Source organism: Aspergillus terreus, genomic scaffold (assembly GCF_000149615.1).
Source record: "Aspergillus terreus NIH2624 scaffold_2 genomic scaffold, whole genome shotgun sequence".
In the NCBI taxonomy this organism is placed as follows: Eukaryota; Fungi; Ascomycota; class Eurotiomycetes; order Eurotiales; family Aspergillaceae; genus Aspergillus; species Aspergillus terreus.
Genome location: NT_165925.1, coordinates 833,627 through 856,754, shown reverse-complemented (window position 1 = coordinate 856,754; position 23,128 = coordinate 833,627). Strand labels below are relative to the sequence as shown.

General features: G+C 54.7%; 6 protein-coding genes across 6 annotated transcripts; 3 read left to right on the top strand and 3 right to left on the bottom strand.

The window, feature by feature from the left end:
• Nucleotides 1-9,724: 9,724 nt before the first annotated feature.
• medA (transcriptional regulator medA) lies at nt 9,725-11,629 on the top strand (the record flags this gene model as incomplete). Its single annotated transcript, XM_001208667.1, has 2 exons — nt 9,725-11,119; nt 11,192-11,629. 2 exons carry the CDS (start codon nt 9,725-9,727, stop codon nt 11,627-11,629), a joined length of 1,833 nt encoding a protein of 610 aa, XP_001208667.1.
• A 1,021-nt stretch (nt 11,630-12,650) lies between these two features.
• On the top strand, nt 12,651-14,975 carry trpB (tryptophan synthase TRP5; the record flags this gene model as incomplete). The annotated part of the gene is made up of 3 exons (XM_001208666.1): nt 12,651-12,786; nt 12,882-13,185; nt 13,238-14,975. The coding sequence occupies 3 exons, from the start codon at nt 12,651-12,653 to the stop codon at nt 14,973-14,975; spliced, it is 2,178 nt and encodes a 725-aa protein (XP_001208666.1).
• Nucleotides 14,976-15,309: 334 nt separating this feature from the next.
• On the bottom strand, nt 15,310-17,399 carry ATEG_01300 (H(+)-transporting V1 sector ATPase subunit B; the record flags this gene model as incomplete). The annotated part of the gene is made up of 9 exons (XM_001208665.1): nt 15,310-15,626; nt 15,687-15,905; nt 15,955-16,229; nt 16,285-16,606; nt 16,658-16,823; nt 16,902-16,937; nt 17,029-17,048; nt 17,129-17,213; nt 17,298-17,399. The coding sequence occupies 9 exons, from the start codon at nt 17,397-17,399 to the stop codon at nt 15,310-15,312; spliced, it is 1,542 nt and encodes a 513-aa protein (XP_001208665.1).
• A 521-nt stretch (nt 17,400-17,920) lies between these two features.
• On the bottom strand, nt 17,921-20,027 carry ATEG_01299 (universal stress protein family domain protein; the record flags this gene model as incomplete). Its single annotated transcript, XM_001208664.1, has 4 exons — nt 17,921-17,955; nt 18,036-18,069; nt 18,137-18,897; nt 18,953-20,027. 4 exons carry the CDS (start codon nt 20,025-20,027, stop codon nt 17,921-17,923), a joined length of 1,905 nt encoding a protein of 634 aa, XP_001208664.1.
• Nucleotides 20,028-21,149: 1,122 nt separating this feature from the next.
• ATEG_01298 (DnaJ domain protein) lies at nt 21,150-22,094 on the bottom strand (the record flags this gene model as incomplete). Its single annotated transcript, XM_001208663.1, has 2 exons — nt 21,150-21,889; nt 21,953-22,094. The coding sequence occupies 2 exons, from the start codon at nt 22,092-22,094 to the stop codon at nt 21,150-21,152; spliced, it is 882 nt and encodes a 293-aa protein (XP_001208663.1).
• Nucleotides 22,095-22,474: 380 nt separating this feature from the next.
• Nucleotides 22,475-22,984, top strand: ATEG_01297 (putative DRAP deaminase; the record flags this gene model as incomplete). Its single annotated transcript, XM_001208662.1, has 1 exon — nt 22,475-22,984. One exon carries the CDS (start codon nt 22,475-22,477, stop codon nt 22,982-22,984), a length of 510 nt encoding a protein of 169 aa, XP_001208662.1.
• Between the last annotated feature and the right edge of the window lie 144 nt (nt 22,985-23,128).

Sequence of the window (23,128 nt, the reverse complement as noted above, 5' to 3'; positions counted from 1 at the left end):
GGTGCATGCTGTCCCTTCCGTCTCGTCCGTCACTGCTTCAATCCCCTGACCCGAATCACTACCTACCGACCATCTTCCCGGGATTCCTGCTGCCCACTCGCAGACCAGCCAGCCCGGCAAAGACCACTCCGAGGGAATCCCGGCGGAGACTCCCATGAGTGGCTATGTTTCTGGGACAGCTGGCGGACACCGACCTTGGTGAGACACTCCAGCAAATAGACGGTCTCTGCCACACCGCGCCGGAACCAGAGCAGCGAGAATCCGAGGTGTATGATGGCTAGCTGAGAGAAGATCTCCTCGCCAGCCATTCCTCTCGTGGTATGTGGTCTATGCAGCGTCTCTCAGGAGTTCATCAATACAATGGGTGATCGACCGCCTATCACAAGAGCCATGAGTTTTCCACTCCCCACGTAAGTGTCCCTTGTATCTTCCGCATGTCCAGCTGTTGGCGAGCCGGAGAAGTGTCTTAAAGCGTGAAAGGGGCAGGTAAATGTGGCGTGAGGACTAGGCTCCAAGTGTTAGAGCCAGGCACCTTGAAACGTCCACAAGATAAGTAACTAGGGTCTGGATATCGGAAGTGAGCTCATCATCTTGATCTGCGACACGGACTTCCCGGTGGTCTGTTACTGCTATCGCGGCCGTCTGTCCTAGCGGCATCCTTGTATCAGCGCCACGTACCTATGTAAAACGTCCGGCCGGGTACCATGTGACGGACTACGGGGCTTCTCTGTGTTGGGATAGGGGGGATGATAGCCAAAGGCTTTCAAGCGCAGGGCAGGATGGACCATCCGTGATGGCTATCTGTGTAGGGAAGGTTTACAGTTTTTTATATAAAACGTAGGCGAAAGCGTAACAGAGATTTTTCCTCACCCTGCTTGCAATCCTATCTGTCTCGCACACATTTGATGCTTGTCTCCTTTCATGTATCTGCCGAATCACTAAAGAATCCTAGTTTTCGATAATGGGTGGAAAGTTCCATACTTATCGGGCCAATCTCCTGGTGTTCTGTTCTCGTGCCCCGTTTATGTTTCTGGCCTGTGGTGAGGTTTCTTTACCTCCCTAAGTCTTGTGGGAGTCTTGGGTGGCGTTCTGGAATAGATGGAGTGATCCTGTAGAGTTTGGTGCATGCTCCCAACAGATCTCTGGTCTTGCTCCCGAGCGTCGGATGACTACAGGACAGAATGCAGACCAGAACACTGCAGTCTGGCTACAGCATGTCCATGTGTGGCCACGCACAAGGGGGAGCAGGGATTCAACCAGGGAAGAGGTAGGAGAAATGCAAAGGGAAACGTCATGCAACATGCAGTGTAAATCCCGAGTGTAGAGCAAAGTAAAGGCAGGCGACGACCGCGAGAGTGAAAGTATCAGTGAACAAGCACTATGGGTACAGCTCGGTGAACATGAAAAGACGCCTAGCGCGCTTCACTTCTGGTACTATTTCCAATCCCCATTGTCCATTAAGGGTCTTACACCTAGAGGGACTTTCAGATCCTGAATCAATTCAGCCTCGGGGTCACCGATAGATAGAGGGTCCTCCAATAATTGATCCAGTGAAGTCAATAATACCACCACGTTGGGCCTTGCACAGTTTCCCAGTGGATTGGAAACTAACTAGCTGAGCCCACTATGACGGTTCTTCGGGGCAATGGTCGGATTGAGACTGGTGAAGAGAGTCGGCTTGTCCGGTTGGGAGTGTCTCTAGATGATGCTATATTTACCGTCAGGCATGGAGACTGGGTCAGGTCAGCGAGATAAATATATCGTAGTGCGCTTACTTAAGAATTACTCAGTAGCATGGCCTGTACCGGAGGTATTATGGCAAGTCAAGTATGAAGTTGTACTGTACTCCGTAGATATATATTTAGGAACCACGATACATGGTTCAGTCTATGGGGTACAGACAACAGGAACAACGGCACACTGAAACATCTCGTATTCAATGCGTTTAGTTCTATTTTCAGAAGAAGCCATAGACGACGAGAGAGGGCTTCCACATCAGATACTGTCCCATCTCAAGCATACTCAGCGCTCCATTCGTGTAGATTCCCCAAAAAGAGGTACCTGTACACTAAACCAAAGTCTACTAAACTAACGTCTACACTATCTGCAGAGCCTACCAACAATGACGCAATAGATTCCGCGTGGAACTATACGGTCGGTTAATTCTTGCAGAGATCATACTATCATACTCCGTACTCTAGCATCTTCATTCGCTCCCAACACCCGAACAGCCAGAGCTGTGCCTGCCCACCGGAACACCACGAGGTGTTTCACCCCACACAGGCTCCGCGGAAGAAGTCCTAACTAACTACGCAAGTGTGTGTGTGTGTGCACAGAGTAGCAGGGGATCGGCAGAAATGAGTGCTACGGTGGCAGACGGACACTAGCTCTGCCGCCTCTAAGAATAACGCCAGACGAACAGAGCCAAATAGATTAAACGGTAGATGGACCGCTGAGAAGATGCCGGGTGGACGGCGGGAGGGCTGGTGAGACATTTGCTGTTTTCGATTAGGGCTTGGACGATCCTTACTAGGGACACACAATGAGGCCTCCTACAAAGAGGTCCCGGTCAGCTAGTCTGCCTGATCTCTGTCTAACAATTGTCAATGAGGCTGGCTGGCGAGGATTTTCCAGTCTGTGCTTGCTTTAGAAATTGTTGAGATGTAACCATAAGAAAAAAGAAGAATAATAATGGGAGAATTAAGAACGATCGACGGACCGGACCATGCCTAGGTAGACTACATCAGTCGTAGTTGGAATCCGATCGACGCTTCTTTCCCCAGCCGCAAAACGTGCCGATCAGAACGAACGGCGCGGGAGGTGAACTGGAGCTCTCTGATGATTGGAGCTGCCATGGCCATGTCGAGCATCGTAACTATGCCGTCGCTACCTTGATTGACGATATTCTCCTCCCGTCCATCCCATTCCATCCGGAGTTCAAGATCTGGTGCCTGCACCAAAGGAGGCGACGATCCCTTGCCCTTGGTCGCCCCCGTGCGCTTGCCGCACGGAAGATAGTCAATGGATGGGCGACATTCGTGGACGTTGTCTACGTGCCTCTGCAATGGACAGCACTAGTTCTTTGTCCCTGGCGTGCAGAGCGCTCGTGCACCAATCGGAATGGCATGAGGGCGTCCTCCGTAAGGTGCGCCCGTGCATCCTGTAGCTCACGACGTAAGGGTTCTGGCGGCGGGTTGGACGCGCGAAGCAAGGAGCAGAGGTCTTTATTTTACAGGCGCCGCGGGATGATGGGTGATGAGGGCCTGGTCGATGCGTAGTGTAACATCGGATCGGTTATGTAGGCAGGCAGGCAGGCTATGTACGTAGGCCGGAGGTATACGCCAGTAGGTAGGCACTCTGTACATAACCCTCGACTCGGCTTGTACGACTATCAGCGGATTGTGGCACAGGGCCGAATACAGACGACTCGGGTAAATATCTCTGTCGCGACCGAGACTGCACATGGGATCTCTTAGCACGGAGAGCCCTGCATAAGCGCGAAATGATTGAGTAACGTGCTCCATTGTTCGTGATGAGTATGCATACTCCAATGACCTCAGGTATCTACTAGGTACTCCGTAGATACCTACTTCTACTCTCATCTACTCTGTACGGAGTACATAGTATCTGGATCCCGCGGTTCCCGAAGAGCAGCCAGGGCAGTGTCAAAACCGGGACCATACTCCAAAGGGTAACCGACCATCCGATCCCAGCCGACTGCCAGACTAACGCCCTAGCGTTGGGACCGGGGGTTAGAGGTTAACAATGGACCGGGAGGAAAAAGAAAAACCGGGTTCACGCTGGCTCCAGAGCGGAGGCTGCTGCATGCCTCGGTCGTGAAGATATCGGCTTTTGGTTGGTCTGGGGCCGAGCATTCACCGACGTCAAGCAGAGGGAGTGCAGAGGATGTCCTTAGGTAAGTATTCGGTAATCCGTAGGGGACTGAGCATTGTATTCCATAGTGGACTACGGAGTACACCGATTGTCTTTTTTTTGACATCACTTGAACCATCTTTGGGTCAGGAAAGCTCAACTTGGCGAGGGCTGTCGGTGAGTATCCGATAGAAAAGCAACTACTGCGGATCAAGAGGCCCACCGGCTGGAGGAGGATCGGTTGGCCAGATATCGAGCAGAATAGATCCTCAACCACCGGGCCAACCTGAACGGAACAGACCATGCTCTAGCGCGTTGAACGGTTTTGCTTCCCCTTTGACATGTTCCCCGTCCTTTCGGCGTGAACATGCATAGCCGGTCAATAGTTCGGCCGAATTCGGGAAATGGCCCGCATCTTGAACAGACTCCGTAAATCTCCTCCTAAGGACACTCTCCCATGGTCCCAACGATCATGATAAGGGTTGTGGACGCCTCGGTTGCATGGAACTGAGAGCGTTGAGTTGGGTCCCTGAGCGCTTCTCCAGACGGATTCTTACCGGATTGGAAGGGATTGACGCTGGCGGCCTGAGGGGACGCAGGTCTGCCGGGATCTGCGTTTCTTATCTGCCTTTGTCCTTTCCTCTGTGGTTGTTGTGTGGTGAAGGGTGGATTGTGGAGTGGTGACCTCATTGCAACGGTCCCTATTATAACTAACTTGGGATTGCAATCTACGCCGTGCACGAACTGTGATCCGCGGCGGACTGCCGGGATTGGCTGACAGCGCAGGAGAAGATTCTTCCGAACGGCCTTACGGGGGAGGGAGAATTAAACCTCAATAAAGCCAATCAACCATCCCTGGTCGCCCAAACGCCGGTCGAGGGGGCCAAGGAGTTGGTGAGAGATTTAGTTTGACTAGTTTAATCTAGTCCTGGAGAAGAACAAGTGTGGTGACAGTGCAGAAGCACCGCTGGCTGTGTTGCTCACTACCACCTCTGCATACTACCTTAAAAACGAGAAAAAAGATTTTTCTTTTAAAAAAAAAAAAAAAAAAACAAAAATACCTTAACGAGGGAGGAATGGGGCCACCCACTCGGATCCACCAATCATAAATGACCGGTAAGTCGGGTTGGAAAAGAACCCGGTGGAATTGCTCCACCTTAGCCAATCAGATAACAACAAACCCTGCAAGGCGTGCTAAGTTTAGCACCTTCGATCGGTCCATCACCCGATCGGGCAATCCAAGAAAATTCCCTAACACCTTGAGTGTACTCCGCTACGAGCTACTCCGTACTGCGAGGTACTTAGTACTTCTACTACTGCATCACAGAGCACGATATGCCTGTCTAGCTACCTCCTCAGTACATACATAGGTAGGGACCATACATCTTACTAGGTACTCCGTAGTCATGCTCCTGCACAAGCCACATCGTGCAACCGGTCCATCCGACTGCGCTGGTCGGCTGCTCGTGTTGCGATCGCATGGTCCCAATCATGCCGTGAATAAACTTTCTCTCGGCTATTATTAGGTCCAACAAGAGTCATCTCCATCGGAAGAGAAGAAGCAGTCCATCCTGAAGTCATCTTCTCCAGCATCATGCCAAGCCCTAGGGTTCAAATGGAGTTAGTCCATCCGGTGGAGCAGGTCAGAGAAAAAAGTGAAGGAAAACGAAAAAAGGGTGCTGCTGCCTAGCATGGCTCGCATTCGATACGGAGTACAAACCTCGCTACCAACAATCCAACATCACTTTCTCCAGAGTAATCTGTCTGTCTACCTAACGATGCACTCCAAAGAAATCCAATCACCCATCCTTGGGTAAACAATCTCTGGGAGCAGTGGCTCCAGTCATGTCATGATTTGTCAGGGCATCGCAGTTCCACCAGCAGTCTGACTGGCACACACAGTCCCGGAGGTATCCCAACCAGGCAAGGTCCGTCCAGCATGGCGGCCTCAGGGATCCAAAAATAAGCCTCTTCCAATCGGAGGTGGAAAAGGGCGCAGAAAAGAAGAAGCAGCCGCAGAACGCAGGAAGTGGAGTCAGCAACTCCCTCCTCCCATTCAGCGATTTGGTCTTCCCATCCTCCGAGCTCCTGGGATCTCAGCCAGTGGGTCAGGTGAATGGTTCCCTCGTTTTGGGCGCAGCAGGAATCTGACGGGAGCAGGAGGAGCAGGAGGGAGGCGGTGCAGGGGATGTTGGTTGTGATGCTGTGATGCGACTGCGGATTTTGGTCTGACATGGGCTGGAAGTCTATCAGGGTATCGTAGAGGGATCTCCATAGCTCTCATGATCTGTATCCTGGAGCATCAATCATTGAATTGTTATTAGGAACTACTATGATACTCCTAGGTACCCAAGTACTTCTGCACTGTACTATAGTCCGACGGTCCCGTTGCACAACAAACGAATCATCGGCCTCAACCACAGGAGAATTCCTCCTCTGCTCGCTCCCTTCTTCTGCAGCCCTGACTGATCCCACGCTGGCGGCGGATCCACCTCCGTCACGACGGCGGCGGCGTGGACCGAATGGTGTCTGCTCCTTTAGTAGACTATTACTCCATTGGGCGTTGGAGAAGAGATCCTTGTTTTTGTTTTTGTTTTTTATTTACGGAGTACCTGTACGGAGAAGTGATTCATTTAGTTTGGTCAATTTTCCACGGATAATTTGGGTGGACATTTGAAATCTTCGCTCTTCTCCCTGATGGATCTCCTGGAGAAGCTCCTCCACTGACTTTACCCTAACTTTCGACTAGTGAAGCAGACAAGAAGGGGGAGAAGCGACTAAACCTCCTTCGATGACCTTCTGTCCGACTGATCCCGGGCAGGTTGACCCTGGGATCGTGGACCATGGAAGGTCCAGTAACGGTTCAGATGTGGAGGATGCTCGGATAACGATGGTTCATGAGGATGCTGTGCCAATCATGATCGTGGGAGGACAGTAATAAGAATCGGATAGAGGATCACATTGCTGACCTGATTTCACATCAGAACCTAATCCATCACAACCGAGACGACCTAAGAATAAACCACCATCATCATCATCATTATCATCAGGATCGTGACCACCACTCCACGAGCACCACGGGCGTGCTACTATTCTTACCATCTGACACTTAGGATGTCTGTTATTATTGGGCGTAGGGTGATGGTGCTTGGGGTTCTGATTCTGTAATAATAATACTATAATACTATTATTATATCGTCATCCTTATTATTATTATCATTATTATAATTCTGCTCATATTTTTGGCTGCATCCCCGCCACTCGCACTAACCAGCAGCACCCCCAGCACCAGCAGTTTACTCCCACCACATCCGAGGTCTTAGTCTGCTAGAGGAAAGGGTAAAAAAAAAGGGTAAAAAAAAAAAAGAATATAATTCTCGCCATCTTCAACTCTTAACTGGTTCTTTTTTTTCTTACCCTCTACTATTTTTTTTTCTATCTCTACTATATTATTGTTATTTTCTTATTTTATTTTTGACTCCCCCCATTGCTTCCTGAATCCTGCACCCTTGGAAACAACTCCTCTTCGCCCCCCTCCACCTCCTCCACCATACCTTAGTTACTTACTATTTCCCCCCTCCATTACCCTTTTCTGTTTCCTCTCTACTCCGTATATTTTATTTTTTAACTACTCCCTTGTACCCTTTGGTCCACTTGAATTCCTACGATGGCACATTATTGAGTCCATCTTCGGGCCTCTTCAGTTTTTCTTCGTTTCCATTCTTCTACACTCGCTCACCAACGTTCGCCACACACTCGCTTTGTTTTGGCATCGGAAGTATATCACATTCGCTACGGTGGTGGTTCCATTCAATCCGGACGACCATTCCATCATATCTCCCTTGAGGAACACAAGAAACACAAGAAACACACCAGTATCGATATAGTTGGATAATCTCTAATTGTGGACGGCATCCGTTCGACTACTTTCGTTCCGACCTGATCTGTCTCGCCGCTGCATCCCAACCTTCATCCCACCTCTCCAAAGACGCGTCTCTCGACCTCAAAGAGTCGATCACTGCAATTGTTGACGTCCCTGATCTCCTGTTCCGAGTGGAGATCGTTCTCCTGTGCGCGTTTGTCGGGCCATTTCTGGGACCCTCGTGAGATCGAGCCCGCGCCACCGTTTGTCTCCGGGAGCTCAGGAAATTGCGCATCCTCTTTTCTTTCGCCCTTGGACCCTTACGACTGCTCTTCGTTGCTTTTAAATTGTGACGTGCCCGCCAGGGTAGATCTCGATTGGTCGATCCTCCCCTCCCAGATCCTCTTGTGATTGAAGACAACCGCCACAGAACGGAAGGCATCGTGAATCATTGTCTCGGCTGAGAGCACCACCTCATTTCCAACGAACCGCCGATTGCTCCGTCTGGCACCTCTTTCGTGGCCGGGAACAGGTCTCTGATTCCGCAGGACCCAGCCTTTGTTAAGGTTAGTGTAATTCTCCCTTTCGTGGTGGTGCCTTGCATCCAAATCCCTTCGGGTTGCCTTTCTGGGCGCTCCTTGCGTTTCCAAGGTCGTGCCACTGGTGCACCAGCGCTCAGGGAAAATTAAAGCCCAGTCGGGGCTCCACGCGCATGTCATCCATTTTCGCGGTGTTTGTTGTTGACATGGTGGTGGTGTAGACTTCTGGCCTCCGTTTCGTGATCGAGGGAATTTCCATATAGACTTTCCCGAGACCTCTTCTGCACTTCCTTTTTCCTTGAAATCGGATTGGATTCATCGATCCTCTGGTCAACGCTTGGTAAGTTCTGCTAGTTTATGCAACATCCCGCCGTCCTTCGCCTCTGGGTTCTTCATCGTCAGCTGGGGAGTTCGTGGCCCCTCTGCCTTCCGTTCCCCCTGAGTCTAGTCGTCGCGAACTCGCTGAGACTCAGCTTGCCGAGAGATAAAGAGACCTCAAACCTCGCCTATCGGTGTGCAGCGGACGGCAGGGTGTCTGCTTGGGGACGACGTCTGCGCGGATATTGACTATTGTTTCCCTCAGGCTCGACCATCCATCTCATCGATCCCCGTCGGCCCCATTTCTCTCCATGTCTGCCGGCCCCTTATAGGTGGTTCTCTGGAGCACTCTTCGGCAGCGTGGCGTCTAGCTGTTCCCCCCGTCCTGCAGCCAACCTGTCCTGGTTTCAGCCCGGATCGTTGAATGCTGCGCGTTGATTCGAACTCCGTCATTGGGTCCGTTCGGTTGCGACTGTTATCCCCTTCGTATCGTCACTCGTTTTGTCTCGGAGAGCGTGTTGAGGCTTTCCGTCATCCTATCGTTTCATCCAGGATAAATTCCCTGTCATTCGCTTCGTTAGGCGGTCGTGTTGAGTTGCACTCGCTGCAACACCTTCAAGCTGGCTTACTCGAAGACACACGGTGTTTTGGTAAGCCTCTCTGTTTCTGTCTTTGCTGCCCACGGTCCTGCTTGTTTGGTTCTTTCTCTCCGTTTGTTTTGGAATTTTGATTCAAAAACCGGTTGTCTGGCCAGAATCTGTCCGGTCCCTTGCTCCTACTCGTTTTCCACCCTGATAGCGCGAGCTGTGTTAACCATCTGCAGTTCGATCCGGAATTCCAAACGCCTTTGATTCTAGACGAATCACTGGATTTCTCGGATCCTGAAGAATCGCGGTTCATCGGTGCATATTCAGACGGCCTGTTGGCCAAGTCTGAACCCATCTTGTCTATGTCTACTTTCCAGAAACCCGCGGCAGCCGCTTTGCTCGGTAAGCTTTCAACTCGTCATGGCAAGGATCTCCATTAATCGTCGGCAGACTATGAACCCACGCGGTCTCTGCATGAGGGTTCTTCTTACTCCAACTATGGACAGACGCCCTACGTGAGCAGCGCGTCGATGGTCCCGTCCCCCATGGCCGACCATGGCAGCCAAATCTCCGACTGCGTCCCCTACGTGGGCAACAACGAGTATGCCAGTTCCTATGAAGAGAGTCGGTCTCCCATGATGGGTGGCGAGTCGCGCCAGATTCCGGAAGTCGTCTCGTATTCGCCTCAGCGCGGATCCGAAGGAACGAGGGTCTTTGTGCAGATCCAGTCGCCGTACGATCTCCATACATCATCGTACGCTACCCACTACTTGGTCTTTGGATCGAAAAAGTGCGACTGCGTGCCGCACTTTCTCGGCTTCCAGGATTCCTCGTTCCAGTATGCGCTGTCCGTTGATACGCCGCCCTTCCTCTCCACGGGGTCCCCCTCCTATGCGGTCCCGTTGCAAGTGGTCCTGGAGGCTCAGAACGACTGTCCGGCGACGACCCTGCAGGTGGGCGTGTACACCTACGAACAGGCGCCCCACGACTCGCCCTCGCAGGAATCGCGGAAGAGACGCATTTCCTGCTATTCTGAGGAGGCGGTGGTCTCCAGACCCACTAAGCGGCCCACGGCGCCTCCGATGCCAGCAAAGGAACAGTCCCCGGCCTACTCTGCTTCCTACTCGCCGTACCTCCAGTCGTTGCCTGCCGTCAATGGGTTCGTTGCGCCGTACCCGGGCACCTCGTCTCCCCGGGTGGGAGCGGCGCAGTACACGGCGGTGTCCTCCTCCGTTCCGCCCTCAATTCGCGCGCCATCCCCGTTGACGCCCTCCTGGAGCCCGTCCTATATCCCCGTCAGCAGTGACCCGCGGACCCCGGGCTTCCCCATTGGTCATGGTTTCCGCCATCACAAGCCCTCTTCGCCCGCTCGGCTCGGGAATCCCACCCTCATCCGCACGTCCACTCTGCAGCATTCCGGAAGTCTGGCGCCGTCGCAGTCGTTCAACCCCTACGCCATGTACCCCTCCAAGGCGGTGCTGAAGTTGAACGGCGACCTCGACACCATGACGCAGAACTGGACCAAGGAGGAACGGGAGGCCAAGCGGCGACTGGTTCAGTTTACGCGGGCGCAAAGTGGTAGCACCATCCACGCCGATTTCAAGCCTGTGGCGCCTGAGGAACGCGCCCCTAACAGCATCTGCATCAGCTGCATCTACTGGGACGGCAAGGACGACTGCTTCGTCACCAGTGTGGACACCATTTATCTGCTGGAGTCGCTGGTGGGCGTGCGCTTCACCGTGGAAGAAAAGAACCGCATCCGCCGCAACCTGGAAGGATTCCGCCCGCTGACGGTCTCCAAGGCCAAGCTGGATAGCGAGGAGTTTTTCAAGGTCATCATGGGATTTCCCGCGCCGAAGCCGCGAAATATCGAGAAAGACGTGAAGGTGTTCCCCTGGAAGATCCTGAGCCACGCGCTGAAGAAAATCATCGGGAAATACGTGAGTCGCCACCATCATGTTCCTCCTGTGCCTTTCGCCGCCCCGACGTCGTCACTAACTCCAGCGGAACAGTCTGCTAGTTATTCTTCGACGGCGGGTGCACTCGCCACTCCCATCAGCTCGAACTACACCACCGGCGCGGCGTCTGACTCGGGCACCGAGCCCCCTAACGCGGGCTCTCCCCAGTCCGTGTCAGACACGGCCGTGTCCAGCACGTATGGGCCGAGCCTCACGGCCCCAGCGTACTCCCCGGCCACTGACCATTCCGCTCCGTCCGACATGCGCGTGGTGCTGCCTTCGGTCAGCCAGTCGTATCATCCGATGGCGGCGCCGTACTCCTATCCCACGGTGTGCCAGCAACCCAGCCAGATGGGATTGGCGGCGCCGGCGAGTCGATCCTGGGAGATGAACTCGATGCTTCCGGCGACGAGTGGCCCGAATAGCAATTCGTGCTACCATTACCTGGCGCCGATGCCATACTCGCTTCCGGACCTGTCGCACGGGTCTTGAAACCCCACCACCAACCCACCTATTACCCTAATAATATCGTGTCATTCCTGTTCTTTGCATCTCTTGGCGTTTTAATTTTTCTTCTGCTTTGAATTCTGCTTCATACTGACCTGCCACTTGTTTGTTCCGTTCTTCGTCGCTCCTTTGGAAGGCACGACGCTGGGTCATTAATGCAGTCTGTATGGACGATTTAATCCGGTGATGGTGTTCTTTGCTTGCTTTTGGGTTTTAACGATCACTTGCTATGATCTGATGTCTCTCCTTTCCCGCAATTCTTCTCATGTCTTGATGCCCTTGTTTGTTTTTTGAGTTGATTGATTTGATACTACCCATTTCGGTTTGTTTCGATGACGCATTATAGACGATGGCGACATTGGGGTTTGCTTCGTTCTTGGTTTGCATTTACACGGGCATTGGGCTTCCACTCCTTTACGAACAGTGTATCAGTACTGGGCATAGCAGGTGCTTTGCAGTCATTCCTTTGGATTTGGGCGGGTCTGGGAGTATACATAACTGGGATTGATAATGGATTTCGGGTGGCGATGGAAAAGGGCTGTTTGATATTTATATGGATTCTGTGCATGTTTGTGTGGAGAAGCCTCGTAGGATTCTCCGGATACTGCAGAATTGAGCATAGCTGGGCGTTTAAATCCATTCTATCTGTTATATCCGATTCACTGGAATGTTTGTATAGATGTAGATTGATCATAGTTGGTCGAGGAGCTTAAATAACCCTAAGGCGATCTATCTTATCGCTATCTTATCGGTATCACGTGGCCGGCATCGGACCCGAACAGGAAAAAGAGTGAGTCAGCCCCTCTCCGTCGCTCTCTCACTCTCTCTCTCACATCCCTCTCTTCCTGCATCGCTTCGCTTCTTGCATACCGCCGATTCCCTCTCTTCTTTATATCCAATTGACCTCCTCGACCTCTTTCTCGTCTCTTCCCCCTCTCCTCCTCGTCCTCTTCCCCTGTCTTCCCTCTCTCCCCTCTACCCCGCCACCCCTCCCCACATCGCCATCATGGAAGCCATCAAAGAGACCTTTGCCCGCGCCAAACAGGAAAAGCGTGCGGCCCTCGTGTCCTACATTACGGCCGGTTATCCTACCGTCGAGGAGACTGTCGATATTCTGCTGGGTCTGGAGAATGGTGGCGCTGGTATGTGGCATTTTCCATCCGTCAATGTTTGCTTGCTGCGGTTCGATTTGTTTGCGTCTAGTGGCGACCTGAGCTGACCACCACCCGACCTACAGACGTGATCGAAATGGGCGTGCCCTTCACCGACCCAATTGCCGATGGCCCCACGATCCAGCGCGCCAACACCAAGGCCCTGGAGAATGGGGTCACCGTGACCTCGGTCCTGGAGACGGTGCGCACTGCCCGCTCCCGCGGTCTCAGGACGCCCATCCTCCTGATGGGATACTATAACCCGCTGATGCAGTATGGCGAGGAGCGCATGCTGCAGGATTGCAAGGAGGCCGGCGTCAACGGCTTCATCATGGTCGACCTCCCTCCGGAGGAGGCTGTCCGCTTCCGAAACCTCTGCACGAGCTACGGGTAAGCCCCTCCCCCTGTCTACTACCCTTGCACTTCCAAGCTAACGGTGCAGTCTCTCCTACGTCCCCCTCATTGCCCCCTCCACCTCCGAGTCCCGCATGAAGCTCCTCTGCAAGATCGCCGATTCGTTCATCTACGTCGTCTCGCGCATGGGTGTCACCGGCGCTACCGGCAAGCTCAGCTCCAACCTGCCCGAACTCCTGGCGCGCGTGCACCAGTGGTCTGGCAACGTGCCCGCCGCCGTGGGCTTCGGTGTCAGCACCCGCGAGCACTTCCTGTCCGTGCAGGACATCGCCGAGGGCGTCGTGATCGGCAGTCAGATCATCACCGTTCTAGGTGAGGCCCCTGCCGGTCAGGCGGCCAAGCACGCCGAGGAGTACCTGTCCAGCGTGACGGGGCGCAAGCTGGAGCGTGACGCTCAGGGGGCGCTGACCCGCGCCGTCGACGTGCTGCCCCGCGTGGAGAAGAAGCTCGACAACGCCATCACCCAGCCCACGGCCGTCATCACCGAAGAGACCGCCACCAAGGGCCCCGGGCTGGCTGACCAGCTCGACGCGCTGAACGGCACCGGCCAGGCGCCGGCGTCGGCGCAGCCGGCGCGTTTCGGAGAGTTCGGTGGCCAGTACGTGCCCGAGTCGCTCATGGACTGTCTCGCGGAGTTGGAGCGCGGCTTCGAGCAGGCCCTGAACGACCCGCAGTTCTGGGAGGAGTTCCGCTCGTACTACCCTTACATGGGGCGGCCCAGCAGCCTGCACCTGGCTAATCGGTTGACGGAGCACGTCGGCGGGGCCAAGATCTGGCTGAAGCGCGAGGACCTCAACCACACCGGTAGCCACAAGATCAACAACGCGCTGGGTCAGATCCTGCTGGCGCGGCGCATCGGTAAGACGCGCATCATCGCGGAAACTGGCGCGGGCCAGCATGGTGTCGCCACGGCCACCGTGTGCGCCAAGTTCGGCATGAAGTGCGTCGTGTACATGGGCGCCGAGGACGTGCGCCGCCAGGCGCTCAACGTCTTCCGCATGAAGCTCCTCGGCGCGGACGTCGTCGCCGTCGACGCCGGATCCCGTACGCTCCGCGATGCCGTCAACGAGGCCCTGCGCGCCTGGGTCGTGGACCTCGACACCACCCACTACATCATCGGCTCCGCCATCGGCCCGCACCCGTTCCCGACCATCGTGCGCACCTTCCAGTCCGTCATCGGCAATGAGACCAAGCAGCAGATGCGTGAGCTGACCGGCCGCCTGCCCGACGCCGTCGTCGCCTGCGTCGGCGGCGGCTCCAACGCTGTCGGCATGTTCTACCCCTTCGCTGAGGACCCGTCCGTCAAGCTGCTCGGCGTCGAGGCTGGCGGCGACGGCGTTGACACCGCCCGCCACTCGGCCACCCTCTCCGGCGGCAGCAAGGGTGTCCTCCACGGCGTCCGCACCTACGTCCTGCAGAACGAGCACGGCCAGATCTCCGAAACCCACTCCATCTCCGCCGGCCTCGACTACCCGGGCGTCGGCCCCGAGCTCTCCAACTGGAAGGACTCGAACCGCGCCACCTTTGTCGCCGCCACCGACGCCGAGGCCCTCATGGGCTTCCGCACCCTCGCCCAGACCGAGGGCATCATCCCCGCCCTCGAGTCCTCCCACGGCATCTACGGCGCCATGCAGCTCGCCAAGTCCATGCGGCCCGACCAGAACATCGTCCTCAACCTCAGCGGTAGAGGTGACAAGGACGTCCAGAGTGTTGCGGATGAGCTGCCCCGTCTCGGTCCGAAGATCGGCTGGGATTTGCGTTTCTAGACTGTCTGGTTCTTTTAGACACGTTATCCATGGATACGACATCGCATGATTAGAATGAAAACAAAAATCCATTCGGGACGGGAGTTGACTGTTTGTATTCATGACTTGGTTTATAGCTAGCAGATAAAAGTCATTTCGGGCTTGTTTACAATCTTCATGAAGTTGATGTGCTACGATGTAGACTGAGTACGAGAACGGAAGTGTAATCGATATGATATACAACTACGATGGAGTATATGCAAGTCGTAGTATGACAAAACAAAGCTCAGAACACGCAGAACAATCGAACCAAATATCCAGCCAACTGAGACGTCATCCCCCTTCTTACGGGCGGTTAAGTCTCGATGAGATCCGCCGTCTGCGACGATTGCACCTGCTCCGGAGCAGTGGTGTTGTCTCGCGTATCCTTGTTGGCAACCTTGCGGGCCGACCGCGCGTAGAACTCGTCCAGCACACGCTTGGGGATACGGTTGAGCAGGTCCTTGGGGTAAATCCGGAGCAGGTTCCAGGCGATGTCGAGGGACTCGAAGATGGTTCGCGACTCGTACGCCGACTGGCTGATGAACGTGCGCTCAAACTTGTCGAGGAATTCGAGAGAGAGCTTGTCCTCGGACGACAGGGCTTCCTCACCCACGACGGCCTTCATGGCGGCTGTTCACATTCCGTTAGACTGGTGTTCTTCTAGGAAGCACGAGGCTGGGAAAGACTTACCGGCGTCTCGTCCAATGGCGTACTTGGCGTACAGCTGGTTGGACACATCGGAGTGATCCTTCCTGGTACGGCCCTCGCCGATGGCAGACTTCATCAGACGGGAGAGAGAGGGTAACACGTTGATCGGAGGGTTGACACCCTTGTTGTAGAGCTGACGGTCGATGAAGATCTGACCCTCGGTAATATAGCCAGTCAAATCAGGAATGGGGTGAGTGATATCTACATGTGTTAGCCAAAACCCCGTCTCAGTACAGACGAAAGCACCAACCATCGTTAGGCATGGTTAGAATGGGGATCTGCGTGATGGATCCGTTACGGCCCTCCACACGACCCGCACGTTCGTAGATGGTCGACAAGTCAGTATACATGTAACCGGGGTATCCACGACGACCGGGGACTTCTTCTCTGGCGGCAGACACCTCACGAAGGGCGTCACAGTAGGCTGATAGATCAGTCATGATAACAAGGACGTGCTTCTCGAGCTGGTAGGCATAGTATTCGGCCGTAGTCAGAGCAAGACGAGGGGTAATGATACGTTCGATCCTGGAGCAGTCAGTCAATCAGAATCCAACTGTCGACAACCGCGAGCAAGACGTACGTCGGGTCGTTGGCCAAGTTCAGGAACAGCGTGACACGCTCCATGCTGCCATTCTCCTCGAAATCGCGGGTGAAGAAACGAGCGGTTTCCATGTTGACACCCATAGCAGCGAACACGATGGAGAAGTTCTCCTCGTGGCCATCGTGGACGTCCTTGGTCGGACGCTTGACCAGACCAGCCTGACGACAGATCTGGGCGGCGATTTCGTTGTGCGGGAGACCGGCGGCGGAGAAAATGGGGATCTTCTGTCCACGGGCGATGGAGTTCATGGTATCGATGGCCGAGATACCGGTCGAGATCATTTCTTCGGGGTAAACCTGTCCTGGGGTTAACATAACAATCGATTGGCCGAGCCGGGGAGACCATGCTGGACGTACTCGAGAGTAGGGGTTGATAGGTTGACCGTTGATGTCGAGGTAGTCCTCCGCCAGGACCTTGGGGCCCTTGTCAATCGCGCGACCGGAACCGTCAAAGACACGACCCAGCATGTCCTCGGAGACACCCAGCTTCAAACTGTGACCGGTGAATTCGACTTTCGTCTAAACCATGCATCAGCTGTGCCCGTCTAGGATAGTCGATCGCATGTACGATAGCTGACCGCGAATCGGAGATTATACCTTCTTAACATCGATGCCAGATGTACCCTCGAAGACCTGCATGATCACCGTATCAGTAGTCCGCACGGACAGGACCACCTCAGTAGAGATGACCCAAGGTCGGGGATGGTATGTATAGTATGCGCACCTGAACGACGGCTCGGTTTCCTATTCACAAATGGCATGAATCAGCATCCACTGTACGTCCACGGTATGTAGGGAGACGGCCCGACAAGGGTAGGGCATACCTCGAGCTTCCAGCACCTGACCCGATCGCTCGGTGCCGTCAGGAAGAGTAAGGGAGACGATCTCGTTGTAGCGGGGGAATTTGACCTAACACCAAGTGTGTTAGTACCAACAGTTCGCCATGAATTTATCCAGAGGCTAGAGCGCCCCATCCCCGAGCGACGTCCGTACATTGTCCAGCACGACCAGCGGGCCGTTGATACCTCCGATGGTGTTGTAACGGATGCGAGGCTTGATGGAGGTCATCCTGGGGTCGACGAATTCGGACGCCATGGCTGCAGTGTCCGAGAGGGGGAGTTGGGAGGGAGATCGGAGGAGAGCAGGGAGAGATCGAGATGAGAGTGAAGGTCCGGGGAGCGAGGAGGAGCTCCTGACGTGTTGCGGTTGTCTGTCCGCTCCCGCACCGGCACGTGATATCACGCTCCTCCACTACAGGATGTATACTTGCAGGCTACTTTCATATCCTTGATAGCATCATATTTCATAATTATCTCCATAAATATGCTTGGCCCAATTTCGTTATGGGGAATCATCATCCAAACCATCCAGACGCCGGCAGAACGAATCGTAATACTGATACAAACTCCATAATGAGGGGAGACACCGTTGGAACCATAGTAGACGCCACCAGATACCTAATGCAAACTGCACGCCAGAGCTCGACTAGTCCACCTTCGCAAATGCCAGTTTCTTCGGAGTCAACAGATTGTTGGACAGCCGAATATTCGTCTTCTTGTTCTTGGAATGCTTCTTCAGCTTCCTCCGCGCCACCATGACGGGGACGGACGAATGCATCACCAAGTAGTTTGAGAACGAACCCAGGAGCACACTACATGCCAGTTAGTACAGGTACTGGATCTTAGGAGCATGAAGTAGCTTACCCCTTCAACGCGCTCCGACCACGCGCACCTACAATAACGAGTGTCGGGTCCAGCCCGTCGATCTAGATGACGATGTCAGTAATCAATATCCATAACCAGCTAAGAATTGTAGTTGCAGGGAATACGTACAGCTTCCGTGATCATGTGCTTCGGGCTCTTGCAGTGGATCACCTCGACCGCCACACGCACTTGGAGCAGCGTCTTTCGTAACAGACGAACGCAGGTCTGGGAGATGGATTCGACCGCCCGAACCCGCTCGGATTCCGTCTTTGACATGCCCCGAGAATCAACCGATCCGGGTTTACTATCCGTGCCTGTCCCCAACCGTCCCAGAATGGCGCGGGGAAGATTAGTGCCTGAGTCGTTGTTCGGTTTAAGGGTAGTTTCTTCCGTCTGCGATCCGACGACCGCGGCCACGTCCTGCATTGCCTTGGCGCCGTCTCCATTCTGGGTGGCGCTGGAGGCCGATTCATCGTAGATCGCACAGACAGCAAACATGGTGTCCCCGTCCCGCAGAATGGTACCGATAGTCCACTCGAGCGCGTAGACAGACTCCTCGCTCAAGTCGGTGGCGACCATATATTTGCGCCGGCGCCGGCGCCCACTATCGGTGTACTCGGGCAGGTTGGTATAGTCCCCGCGGACGATCGTCCGAATGGACCGGTTCTGGACGGAATTATCAATCGCCGACATCTGCATGCCGAGCTTCTGTGCCCGCTTGATGTCAGACAATTCGGCCTCGTCCTCTGATCCAAACGGCGTGTTGGTGGCGGAGTGCGAGTCGAAGCTGGTTTGAGGATGGACATCTGGTTTCTTGGGGATTGGCCCGAGTTTGGACGAATGGACAAAATCCGACTTGTCCGACGCTGAATCTGACTTGTCTTCAAGGTCTGCCCGAGTCGTTAACATACAGGCCCCCGCCAATGCCGCGGAGCGAGTACTCACCTGGTTGCGATACGGACGTAGCAGTATCCAGTTCACTCGTGGTGTCTGTCGAGCTCCGGTCGGCTGTTTGGGACCGACCGCGTGTCACATCGGGCGGACTCTCATCATCGCTCGAGGAAGAGTCCTCTTCTTCTTCACTGCTCTCAATGGGATTGTTTTCACTGTCATATTTGTCCTTCTCCAAGCGCTGATCCTCCTCGGTGGGGAGCTTGACGGCACTGTCGGGCGCGTCGGGCGCGTCCGTCTGAGGGACTGGAGTCGCATCCTTGTCGATGCTCTCCGTTTCTGTCTTCTCCGTCGGCTTGGGTTTCTCTGAGACCACCGGCTTCATGGCGGAAGGCGCCGGGTTGCGCGGGGTCTGACTAACTACGCGATGTTTCGGCGAGCTGGAGCGGGCAAATCGTGGGGCCGAAAAGCGAGAATCCAAGGAGTTGCCTCGTCGGGTGCTGGAGCGACCGGAGTCTCTACCGCGACTGAAGCTCGGGAGGTTGAAGCTCAGGTCGAGCCCTGACATCACTGCCGCCATTGCATTTTTCCCAGGCATTGTTCGATTGGCCGATTTCTCCTGCACCTGGAGACTCCGGCGGTGTCCACCATGACCGGTGGCACTGGGGGACATGCTCACGGAGGCGTCCCAACGGATGCTGGGTCGGGGTCTCTGTTCAGCAGGCCTGGACGTGTCGGATGACTGATCACTGGCCCGGCGGGCGGCAGGTTCGGGAGGACCGGAGGTGGTGGTTTTGGGCTTCGGTAGAGGTGGAGGAGCTACAGCGGTGGTGGTGGCACGAAGGGGAGTCGATGGAGAAGAGGAGGGTTCAGGTTCGTCGTTTCGACCGGACGGGGGAGTCACGCCAACACCAATACCGGCGATGGACCCATGGCGCGGAGGGAGGTCACCGGGTGATGGGGCGACGGAGGGGCTATGGATGTGATGGTGGTGGTTATTCTGATCCCCCTTGGATCGGGGAGGGCTGGGCTTCTTTGATTTGCGTTTCTCTTGCACCTCCTGCAACAGCTCGAGACGTTCCTGCTCCAAGGCGGTAGAAAGCGAGGGAATTCGGGTGTAGGAGGGCATGGTTGCTGGACAGTCGATTATTGTGTGTAGCAGTGGCGCCGCCCGCGGCGGTGGAGCAATTGCAGCCGTCACAGACCACACAGGCTGAAGAATGTGGAGCTCGGGGGTTTAATGACGAAGGGCGTTTCCGAACGAACGTTGACAGGAGGGGGTGGATTCAGGACCGCATTCAGCGAGATTGCTCGATCCGTGGGAGGGACAGAAGGTGAAGGAGGGATCAACAAACAGTTGTTGTCGTTGTGTGGACAATGCGTCCCTTTTGATCACAGCGCGGTCTTGACCAGCTTGTTTAGCCCGACAGCTTTTCGGAGCCGGTTCCACGTGCAAATCACGGTGATCGTCCACTAGGGTTTCCGTCCGGTTGGTGCCAAGAAGAGGAGTCTGGTCACGGAGTCTTTGTTGCCTCAGCGGTGGTGGCTGTGAAGGAGGGGGGTTGGCTGGTGATTCATGCAGCCAAGCAGTGCGGTAGTCGCCTGGCTGGAGAGGCGAAGGTCTAGACGAGCAGAAAGGGGGGAAGAATTGCCAGAAGAGGGGAGAAGCCAAGAGCGCAGAGGTCGCAAAGATGTCAGGCCAAGACCTTGCGGGGTTTAATGGAGCAGTCAGAGCAGTCAGAGCAGTGGGTGCAGAGGAGAAGAAGAGACAGCAGTCGCAGCTGTCGAGTGGCGTCCAGCTCCCCTTTATGGCCTGCCGATGATGACATCCCTTGCGTCTGTCGCAAGGCTTGTATTGATGTTTGCTCAGGAGGGTGGCACACTCAGGAATGAAGATGATCGGCCGTCGCAGATGTCGCACAGCATCCCAATATGGACGATGATCAGTTGGTTGCAGCCTAAGGGGGAGGGGGGAGAGAAGATTCTACCCAACATAGGTGGATAACCTAGGTAGACTAGACAAGGTGATGGAAAATGAGCTATCTGGATGTAGGAGTATGCACATGCGCCATCGATCGACCACAAAAAAAAAGAAAAGAAAGTAAACCCCGAAACTAGTAGCTCCAAATGCCAACAGCTGTCCCAACTCCTCCTGACCATGACCCAATAATGTGTAACCTGTCTGGTAATAGAATCAATAAAAGGAAAAAGAAAAAAAAAAAAAAACAAAAAAGAGTAAGCGCATTGACCATCAGGCCTTGGCTTTCTTCTTCTTCTTCGAACTCTGTCGAGCAGCCGTCGCAGCAAACGCCTCCTCCGGCGGTTCCTCAAACTTGGCCGCTCGTTTCTTGCCTGGGTTATACTTCTCCTCCAACCGGTCAAAGAACGATTCCGCCCGGGACGCCTGTCGCTGCTGGATCAGTGCCATCAGATCCCCATTGTCCATCGCAGAGCTCTTCTTCTTCCGCCCCCGCTTCCCCGGTGTTTCCTTCTTCTCATCCAGCTCCTTGGACAGCTGCTCCGCTTCCTCGGCTTCTTTCTGGGCTCGCTTGAGGCGCTGCTGGCGCTTCTTCTCCGGCTCCTCCGTGTATTTCTTGTAGGCCTGTGCTGTTCCATTGGCGATCGCCTTGTCGATGATCGCTCGGAACCGCTCATCGTCATCGATAACATTGCAGAGCATGACCGACTCGTACACCTTGTCCATGTCGCCTCGGTACTTCTCAAATGCCGCCAGGACATCCCGTTCCTCCTCGTCCGAACCTTGGTATTCCTGCTTGAGTTGATCGAGGGCGCCCGTGTCAATCGCGCTCGAGAACTGCTCCCTGTAAAAGTCGACCCAGTTGAAATTTTCATCCTCATCCACGGCCTCGGCGGTACTGCCGGTCAAGTCGAACCGTTGGCGTCGTCGCGCATCGGATAGAATGGCGTAGGCGAATGCGATCTGTTGGAATTTGTGGTTGGCCTCTTCCTTCGATTCGGCAGGGGCCTTGTCTGGATGTCGTCAGCCGGAACACCCGGACAGGGCGCGCTTGGAGTCAAGGGGATAAGATATACCAGGATGGTGCTTGAGAGCTTGTTTGCGATAGGCCGACTTGATCTGCTCGGGAGTTGCATCATTCTGAACGCCGAGGACGTCGTAGAGATCTGTGTCGACGGGGGGTTCGGAGGGGATTTCGATTTCTTCGTCTTGGGACATGGTGAATAGTAGGTTGGGAATTGACCTGGGAGAATGACCCGAGAGAAGAAGGATAGAGCTCTGAGAGAGAAAAGCGACGCGTAGGACGCGACCAAACACTTTGCCTTCCTGATTGGGCTTAGGGCACCCGACAGCTTTCCCCGCCATCCAGTGAGGTCATCCGATGATCGTTCTTCACCACCACCACAACTCACCTTCACCTCACATGCACCGTCCTCACCATGCCCTCTCCACACATAAAATACATGCGAGCATGTCTTGATCTCGCTGAGAAGTCCCCGCCTCGCCCCACGAATTTCCGCGTGGGCGCCATCCTCCTCTCCCGCCGCGAAGGCGACGTCACCTACGAAGACGACTGCATCCTCTCCACCGGCTACACCATGGAGCTTGCCGGCAACACCCACGCGGAACAATGCTGTCTGTCCAACTACGCCGCCGTCCACTCAGTCCCCGACGACCGTGTCGCGGAGGTGCTGCCCGTTGAACCCGGCCGCAAGCTCATCATGTATGTGACGATGGAGCCGTGCGGGAAACGATTATCGGGGAACACGCCTTGCGTCGAACGCATTATCAACACCCGGCAAGGAGGTCGCAAGGGGATTCACAAGGTGTACTTTGGCGTCAAGGAGCCCGGGACCTTCGTGGGGCAGTCGGAAGGGTGCCGGAAATTGACGGCGGCGGGGATCGAGTGGGGGGTGGTACAGGGAATGGAGAAGGAGATCCTGGAAGTGGCTACGGCTGGCCATGAGAATAAGGATGAAGAGGTGAAGTCTGCGTTGGATCAGGTGGAGACCAACTTGGATGATATTAGCGAGGATGAGCGGCAGCGACAAGAACAGATGCCTCGGAATCCGAAGAAGCGGGTGATGGAGGCTAAGCCGATGGCCTGAGGCTGGAAAAATCATGTAATATAGGTTTCCCTCTTAGGATGTAAATAGATCGTGTCTGCAGTCTTTTGGATTAGAAGAAACAATAGTCTCTACGAAACATTACAGAATCCTGGTCATGAGCGCAATTGCTTGTGATTGATCACG